Source organism: Phasianus colchicus, chromosome Z, assembly GCF_987193195.1.
Source record: "Phasianus colchicus chromosome Z, bPhaCol1.hap1.1, whole genome shotgun sequence".
Taxonomy (NCBI): Eukaryota; Metazoa; Chordata; class Aves; order Galliformes; family Phasianidae; genus Phasianus; species Phasianus colchicus.
The window spans coordinates 7,888,959-7,898,051 of record NC_143476.1 but is presented as its reverse complement, the minus strand read 5'-3'; the positions used below and the strand labels follow the sequence as shown (position 1 = coordinate 7,898,051).

General features: G+C 51.1%; 1 protein-coding gene across 1 annotated transcript; it reads left to right on the top strand.

The window, feature by feature from the left end:
* Positions 1 to 2,885: 2,885 nt before the first annotated feature.
* LOC149912391 (rho GTPase-activating protein 32-like) lies at positions 2,886 to 8,694 on the top strand. The gene is made up of 5 exons (XM_090130799.1): positions 2,886 to 2,988; positions 3,350 to 3,495; positions 3,983 to 4,187; positions 4,363 to 4,640; positions 8,681 to 8,694. Exons 1-5 carry the CDS (start codon positions 2,897 to 2,899, stop codon positions 8,692 to 8,694), a joined length of 735 nt encoding a protein of 244 aa, XP_089986925.1. The 5' UTR covers positions 2,886 to 2,896.
* The last annotated feature ends 399 nt before the right edge of the window (positions 8,695 to 9,093 follow it).

Genomic DNA, 9,093 nt, shown 5'->3' with positions numbered 1-9,093 from the left:
GCAAAATGGACAAGGCCACCTGTCTGCGTCAGTGCCATTGCTGATTAGTCTGGATGGGGAGAGATGCAGCATTGCCTGGCGTGTGGCTGCTGCACACCAGGGAGAGAAACAGCCGTTATTAGACTTGCAGTTCCTTCTGAAGTGCCCATGATAAGGACCGAGTGCATTTCCTGCAGCTTTCTCTGCAGATGTGCTCCTCACCTTGAAATCCTCCTTGTTGGTTCCCAGCTCCTCACCGTGGCCTGTGCTCTCTGTTTCAGGCTGAGAACAAGGGGAAGCCCCTGCTGGACCATGAGGTGGCACCTGTGAATGTTCCAGCTATTGCTGCTGCCCATGCTATTAAGAGATACGTTGCCCAGGCAGCGGATGAACTCTCCTTTGAGGTAAGCAGTTCAAGGCGTTCCTTGTTGTTCAGTTTTACAATGGCAAATGCCTTCAGAGCTGCACTGGTGCAAGTGCTCTCATGCTCGGCGATGTTTGGCAGTGCAGAAGAATGCAGACATTTGAGCTGTGCTTTCCTCCCAGCTGTGCTGAAGCTGGGATTGACGTTGCAATCTCTTGCAGGTGGGAGACATCATCTGTGTCATCGACATGCCACCAAAGGAGCTGACCCCCTGGTGGAGAGGCAAGCTCGGCTTCCAGGTAGGCACAAGCTTCAGACTGGAGAGTGCAACTTCAGTAGAGGCAGGAATCTCAGCTTAGAGCTGCTCTGCCTGCATAGGATGCCTAGTGGACATAAACAGTTTCCCTGTGTCGGTGTCAGAGGACCTTGTCTTTGGCTGCAAATGTTGAAAAATTATTACCTTTATGCTGTGAACTATGGCCATTTTCTGCTGGATAGTCTTATGGAACGTCAGGCAAGCACGTTCCGAGGGAAATGTTATGTGGCTTTAGGTTTAACAGTTCAGATCTGAGAAGTGCTGCATGCAATAGTTGGCCTCTCTTTTCTTCTTGTTACAGGTGGGATTTTTCCCAGGGGAGTGTGTGGAACTCATTAATAAGAACATTCCTGAGGCACTCATCAACTCTGTGCCAAAGCCAGGTACGGATGTTACATTTCATGGTGTGGGGAAGCAAAATGAAGTCTTTTTTGGGGTGCGTTCCATGTTTAGTACCTCCTTTATCGATGCCACATTGTCCTCTGGGTTGATGATTCTTCATGCACACCATGGGTCAGAGATTTGGCCCAATCCTCCTGATTTTATGATTGGACTTGGCAAAACTATAGAATCTTCATAGAATGGCTTGGGATGGAAGGGACCTCAGGGATCATCATGCTCCAACCCTCCTGCCTCAGGATGGTCTCCCAGCCCCCACATTTAATGTCAGATTAGACCAGGCTGCCCAGGGCCCCATCCCACCTGGCCTTGGGCTCCTCCAGAGATGGGGAAAATCCCTTTTTGTATGTACTGGTTGGTAATGTTCTTCCCGTTCTGACGTGCTCTGTAGAATGTGCTGTGCTCGGCCTCGTCCAACGGAGCCAGACCTGAAATGACCTGGTTTCTTCCTTTTGTTGTGCAGTGCCCAAGAAACGCAGCAAGATCCTCACCTTCCTTCGTTCCTTGGTGAAGGCCCGCCCAAAGAAACCAACCGAGCGGGAGGTGGAGAAGGAAAGGGTGTTTGGCGGTGACCTGGGAGAGCATCTTCTCCGCTCGGGTCGTGATGGTAAGGAGCTGCCCATTCCTGAGATCTTCCTCTGCTGGGCATCTAAAGAAGATGAAAGGGAGCTCGTATCTAGCAGGGGGCAGGCTGACAGCAGTGGAGACACGTGTAATGGGAGTTGATGGCTGAAGGATAAAGTGAGGCGGATGCTCCTAAGAGACAAGCACATCTGTATTTGCTTCAGCCAAGCCTGGCTGGGCTTAGTGGATGGGATGTGAAGCACAGCCTGCAGCACGACTGAATCAGGAGCTCCACTGACGGCTGGCACGTGTTCTTCAGTCCCCCAGGTCCTCCAGAGCTGCGCTGAGTTCATTGAGCAGCACGGCGTGGTGCAGGGGATATACCGCCTGTCCGGCGTCGCGTCCAACATCCAGAGACTGCGGTAAGAGTGCTGCGACTGACACAGCCTGAGTGCATCTGGTGTGGCTTTGGGCTTGCCTTCCTCTCGCTCAACCGGGTTTGCGTCCCTCTCTCCAGGCAGGAATTTGAGTCGGAGCAGATTCCTGAGCTCACCGTCCGTGACATTCACAGCGTGAGCTCCCTCTGCAAGATGTACTTCAGGGAGCTCCCGAACCCTCTGCTCACCCACCAGCTGTACGGCAAGTTCTCGGTAAGCACAAGGCCACGTCTTTCATTTCCCTCTTCCTGGGCCTCTTGGCAGATGGCTGCAGCAGTGCCCCAGCTCGGAGGCCCTTTTGCTGTCAGCCCCACGAGGTTTACTCGCAGTGGTGTACTAGCCTGATTGGTGTCTCGCTCCCTTTCTGCACTACTCCAGGATGCTGTTGGTGCCGCTACAGAGGAGGAGCGGCTGCTCAGAATGCAGGACGTCATCCAGCAGCTGCCCGCTCCTCACTACAGGTTAGTGCTGCCCTCAGCCTGCTGAGCTCAGCCCTGCTGCATTGCAGAGGGCAACGATGCGGTTCCAGGCTCTGTCTCACGCCGGCAACACGATGCCTGTGTATGCTGAAGGGTTGAAGGCTCCATGGGCTTACTCTATGGGGTCAGTTCCTGGGCACAGGGGCACGCTTGGTGCAGCTGATGGCTGCGGCTGTGCTGTGCTGGGGCTTGGTGCTGCAGCGTGGCACTCAGTCAAGTTGGATCTACTTCACCTTCGGTGACAGTAGCAATCACAAGAAGTAGCATGAATGGAGGTTTGCTTTCTGAATTGCAGCACGGCATGCTTGTTGGTGCTGAACATTTGCCTCTCTTGTTTTCCAGGACACTGGAGTTCCTGATGAGACACTTGGCGTGTCTGGCTGGGAGCTCCAGTATAACAAACATGCATGCCAAGAACCTAGCCATTGTGTGGGCTCCAAACCTCTTAAGGTAAACTTCTGGTTCTGTTTCAACACAACGCTTCATCTGTTCTCCAGTAAAAAAAAAAAACAGTCCTCTCTTTTTCTCCATCAAATGTGCTCTTCTCCTGTAAAATCTGTGGCTGACAGAAGAGCAGGAGCCTGGGCTGTTCTCCAACCCCACGGGCACAATGTCTAGGTGACAGTTTCTGCAGTCTTGTTGAGATGGGACTGACGTGTCCTTGATCATCCAGGGGAATTTCTGCAGTGGCATCACTGATTGCCCACTGCGGAAGTCTCCAGAGCCTCAGCTGACAGCTTTTGGCTGCAACAATTCAGACTCGGGGAAACGGTCTTGGAGAAATGACTTCTAAAATCTGCCTTTTCTACAGATCACAGCAGAACGAGTCTGCCTGCGCCAGCGGAAGAGCTGCCTGCATGGAGCTGCAGACGCAGTCGGATGTGGTGGAATTCATCATCAACCACACCGACGTCCTCTTCTGCTCCAAATCCAGAGCAGACATTGCAGATGCAGCAGGTGAGTGTCTTCCTCCATTAGCTTGATCTTGACCTGACACCTTGACCAAATGCAGGCCTTCTCCAGGATGTTTGAGATACTCTTTTACCATCAAGGGGACAGCAGACCTCTCGACTTCCATTAGTGTATGGCATCCTGTTGCTGGATGCTGAGAATGTCCAAGCCCAAACTTCACAAGGAGGAAACCGTCATTATTATGCTTTGCACGCAGGAAAAGCTTGATGCAAGTGTGGCAGCGAAGCTTTCTCAGTTCCCTGCCCCCATTTCCTTGGGTTTTTCCTTGCCTATTTTGATACAGTAAGCTGCTCTTAATGATGACCGTGTCCTTTGCCATAAACACACCTCTGCCCACATGGTTATTTTGGGCTCCTCTTCTTCCAGTGGCTCGGATAAGCAAGCCTGAGAAAAATACAGCACCTCCCCCAGAACTGTGGTGGCTGTGCTGCTGCTTTTGATCCTCGCTCTTACCTGTGGTTTTCCCTTACAGGGCACAATTCTCTCCCAGGGCCCAAGTCTGTGGGGGTCTCTTCTGCTGCCACAAAGCTGCTCAGCCTGGAGGAGGCACAGGCACAGAGGCGAGGCCACAGCAGCTCTCCTGTTGTGACAGAAAGCAGCAGGGACATTGAAGTGGAAGAAAGCCCTGCAGCTGGGCAGGGCAAATTCCACACAGTCGTCGACTTTCCATCTGACAGGTAAAGAGGACTTTCTTTTCCAGCACCTAGCATCATTGTTTGGGTGGGTTTTTGTGTTTTTCTGCAGAAACCAGGCAGTGCTAGGAACAAGCAACTGCTGCCAAGAGCTCAGTGCAGCTCTTCCCTCACCCTGCACCACGCACGACTCACAGCATTGGCTGTTTTCTCTCTCCAGGCAAAATCCACCCAGCAAGAATGAGGAATCACCAGCTAGCAGTTGGTGTTGCTGCTTCAGCCTCAGGAAGCCATCCTCTGGCAGCAAACGCCAACTGCAGCGCAATGCCAGGCAGCCCTCAGAAACAGCAGTGGTAGTCCTGGCAGGTAAGGGTGCAAATGCAGCTTCCAAATCCCTGCTTTTCAGGAACATCGAATTCAAGCTTGCAGTGCACTTCTATCTCCTTCTAGCATTCAGTCCCCTGCCTAAATCTTCACCCCTGATCAAGAACCACTGTCGTAATTCAGCTTGTGAAAGTTTGACACTAACCCTTGCGTATCCTTTCTAGGTGAATCGAGCCCTTGCCAAGCCATAAGATCCAGGGCAAGTAGCGAGGATGCTCTCTCTGCTTCCATCAGTGGAGAGCTCATAGGGAGCATGAATCACTGCAGTTCCAACAGCAGCCTTACACATGACAACAGTGATGGAGAGAAGGAGCTCATCGAAGTTCAAGCTCTCATTACACCTGGCTCTGCTGAAGTTGCTGACCTGAGCCTCCCAGACACCACAGTCACAAGTGTGGATTTTAACCCAGAGTCTCTGCAGTGCAGCCCATCCCAAGAGCAGTGTGAGTGCCCCGACAGCAGCACCTCCATGCAGGAGCAGGTCAGCATCAGTGAGGAGGAGCAGAGCCTCTTGCAGGGGAACTTTCAATCAGGCCTCCAGTCCCAGGCACCGGACAGCAGCACTGAGAGCTCTGAGCCACTCTCTCCATGACAAAACAGGATGAGTCCCTACTTCACCATCGACCTCTCACACCCTCCTGTCCTTTATATAATAATAAAAGCACACTCGTGCTCAATCAACGCCTTGACTGCCTCCAGAGTCTTCATTCACACAGATTGGGATGAATGCAGCACACAGCAAGGCACCCCAGCTTGCAATGCTGTGGCTGTGGGGTGTGTGCAGCACAGCTCCGGGTTTGTTCCTGTTTTGTCTGGCTTTGGGATGTCTGCAGGGGGAGCTCTGCTACCATTTGGCATGGTAGCAAATAATCTCTCGCATCCTGGATGCTGCTCATGATACTCCCAAGCTTCCTGGCTGTGGCTTTGTGATGCTTTTCAGGGCCTTCTGATGCATTTTGATGCCTTGGATGTTGCTTAACACCTCCCTCCTCCCATCATGTCCTTTCCTGACTCCCATCTACGAGCTGGCCGTGCAGATCATCTCCAGACCTGTCATCAGCACACTGCGGCAGGAGAAGCTCCCCCTGGCCAACGTCAGGCAGTACTGCTTGGTCTGCAGCTCAGTGGCCATTTCCCTTTTAGGCGGCTCCTGCAGAAGAATCAAGCAGCAGAACGTTTTGCTCACCCTGCAGCACACAAATGCTACGAAAGTAGAAACAACCTGGGAATCTCTGGGTCTGCAAGACTTCACAGACACTCACCGACTGTGTCTGATGGCTCCCTCCCATCCTTGATTTCCTTCTCCCCTTCTCCTCGTCTGATCCCACTGCTGAGCCATGATCAAGCTGCCCAGTGTGGCAGAGCATCGTGCAGAGCCGTGCTGGCACCTCCTCCCCTTCCTCTCCTGCAGCTCAGCCTGCAACCTGAGCAAGTTTTTTTCTGAGAAAGTGACCAGCTCTTTGCCATCCCTTTGCCCCTACAAAGAGTTGTCCAGAGGATCTCGTCCAAGAATTCCTGGAACAGCCTGCAGCTGGCTCTCCTGAAGTTCAGGCTCCTGCCTTTGCTTCCTGCCAGGCCCGCATTCCTTGAGATCACCAACTCAAGGAGGGCATGGTCACTGCAGCCCTGACCGCCTCCTGTCGTAACCCCTGGTGTGCACCATGTCCAGCAATGCTTCCCTTCTGCTTGCTGTGCCCAATGCCTGCACCACAGAGTGATTCTCACTGCACTCCAGGAGTCTGTCAGATTGCTTGCAGCCAGCCATGCTGATTTCCCAGACTGACTGGAATCCCCCATCAGGATGAGAGTCAGTGAGTGCGATGCTTCTGCTGGCTGCAGTAAGCAGCTCCCACCAACAGGCTCTCTTTCCAGGCGGCTGTAGCAGACCCTCACCTCCAGAAGCCCTGCACTGCTGCACTTCCTGATTTTACCCACAAGTTCACAACCTGCTCATGGCTCTTCTTAGTTCTTTGCAGTCAACTTCTCATCATAGGGGGCAAATCCCTTGCCTTCCAGAATTCCATAGTAACCCTTGTGTCTGCTTCATGTCAGGATTTTTTTTCTTTCTTTTCTTTTCCCATTGTCTAGGTAGGAAAATGAATTTCTGAGCCAGGAGAAGCAGAAGTGAAACAGTCTTCCTGGCACTGCTCAGGTTGCATGAGTTGCCAAGTGCTCCTCAGGTAATGTGTGCTGAAGAGCTGACCTTGGTGGCAGGGGCTGTGGCTGCATTTTGTGCCTGTCATGCGGGAATCCAAGAAAGCCTATTCAGAGCAGGAGCTGCAGAGCGAGATAAACATCACGAGAAGGTAAGGCTGAGAAGCAAGGACACCTCCAGAAAGAAGAGAAAAACTGAGTCAAGTGAGCTGCGTGACGGCCGTGTGATGCTGACCATGATTGGAGGAAGAGCGCATGGCTGGGAATGACTGATGGCTCTGGTTGGATGGGTGCCTGTGTGCACAGAGGTAAGGAGTGTTTGTGGGATGTTTTGCTGGCATCTAACGGCTGTAAGGGGAAGTCAAGAGAGAAAACTTGTGAATGCATAGAAGGGATGTTAAAATCTGGAATAGACTGTTTGGATCATTCACAGCTGAGTCTGTGCCAGATTGCCACACTGTCAGAACCTGGGGCCTAGGATTTTCCTGTAAGAGTGCCAACTGCTTATTTTAAATGATAAAAAGTAACATTGAAAAAAGCTTCCCTCCTTGCATTAGAATAAGGCATTGATATTTGATGTTTCTGTCTTTCCATTCCTTTAGCAGCCTGGGTGTTGATGCAGCTGCATGCATCTGCTGCCCTCCCCTTCTGTTTTGTGTAAAAGAACAGTAAAATATGCAATCAGTGTGAGATCTTTCTGAAGTATTTTACTTTATTTGCCCCTAGGCTGCAATGGCTGGGAAATGGCAGTGTCACCCAGGAGCCCACACGGCGACCTGATGTCTCATTGTTGGGGTCTATTGGAAACCACCACGATGACAAAAGAATGCCTGGGATTCCTCCGGCCCAAATGCCAAACCTTGCACTTGGCTGTGCTGAACCTCATGAGGTTCACCCAGGCCCACCTCTCAAGTCTGCTGAGCTCAAACAGATGTCATTTTTCTCGTGTCCTTCCATTCCGAGTCCATCTGTTCCCCAAAGCAAAAGAATTTGGAGGGAACCACCGACAGTTATGTGAGCGATTTCAGCGTCTATTTCTGATCATGGCAACAACTTCAGAGGTCACACTTAATTTACGGTGCCCGTTGTAATTCTGACCAAGGCTGCAGTTGCAGCTGACTTCCCAAGGCTGCAAGACGTGGTGGTGACACAGCCTTGTGCTTCTGCATTGGTGCTCATCCCACGTTTCCTTTCTCTGTCTCGCAGGTCAGCTCCTGCTGGAAGCAGATGGTATCCCAGTGTGAATGAAGGTCAGTGCAGGAGCAGCTGCTGATGGGAGGAAGGAAGTCCATGCTGAAGAGCTCTGAAGCATCTGCAGGTATGGTTCTGGAGGAGGCAGCAGTGATGTCGGAGGGCTCCCCAGCAGGAAGCTGTCTCATCCAAATGCTTGCTGAGTGGTTGGAAGGGAGCTTTCTGCATGACAGCAGCACCAGCTGCTTGCTTCACATGCTGCAAAGACAAGGATTAGCACGAGTTCCAGTATCTACAGTATCATCATGAATCACGATAGGATTACAATGTGTCCTCATACAAACGCAGCCACTTCTCTCTGAGTCCAAAGGCTGTCCAGAAAGCATCTTTGAGGTCTCTCACACCAAACCACTGCTGCCCGTGTGGGATCTGACTCATTAGGGTATAGGGGTTAGGAACCACAGGCTGTCTTTTGAGAACGGGTTCAGTCATTTCCTTACATCTTGCACCAGCCGATACGTGCCGTCTGCCTTCCGTGCCGACAGGACTGGGGTGTTATAAGGCAACAGACAAGGTTCCAGAAGACATCCTTAACCAGTGTCTGTGTTACAGCTTTTAGACCCACACTCCCTTCTAAGGCTATGGGATATTGTTGCTGTTTCACAGCTCCACTCCCTCCTTGGGCAGTTCTTTGTAAAAGAAAATTGTGAGTCCACCCCGATTTCCTTCCCCTGCCCACACCTTTGGATTCATTTCTTCTCATCACCAGCTGTTAACACATTCATTGACCCCTGATATGTGTTTAACAGACTTGCAGCTGTAATCCTCATTTAACTGTTAAATCTCTCCCCCATAAATCGGTCCCTGCTTCAGGCACAGAGAACAATTGCCCTGCAACTATTTTATCTTTCCATTTTAGTTCTGTGGTCTCCAAGAGTGGAGCTGTCATTTCTGATCCCTCAGCCCCAGTTACGCACAACAGACACATCCAGATACATGTCTGGTACCTCTGAACTAGCTAATGCTGTAGGATGGAATGTTGTTTCTGCACTGGCTATCAAATGTGGGATTGCTCTGAAGCAGTACAGCACAATGTGTTTTGTAATTTGCCCTTAGAAACAGTTTGAAAAAGTAGAAAGACTTTATTAGTATTAGTAAAATGAAGCTATTTCATAACATGTTTTAGAAATACAGTTGTTCAATCATGTGATCAATTCTCACT

Bases quoted from the DNA above. Each gene is read 5' to 3' on its own strand.
- LOC149912391 (XM_090130799.1), top strand. From the start codon at position 2,897: ATGAGACACTTGGCGTGTCTGGCTGGGAGCTCCAGTATAACAAACATG. The intron at 3,496-3,982 runs GTGAGTGTCTTC...TTTCCCTTACAG, and splicing joins AGACATTGCAGATGCAGCAG to GGCACAATTCTCTCCCAGGG. The intron at 4,188-4,362 runs GTAAAGAGGACT...TTCTCTCTCCAG, and splicing joins GTCGACTTTCCATCTGACAG to GCAAAATCCACCCAGCAAGA.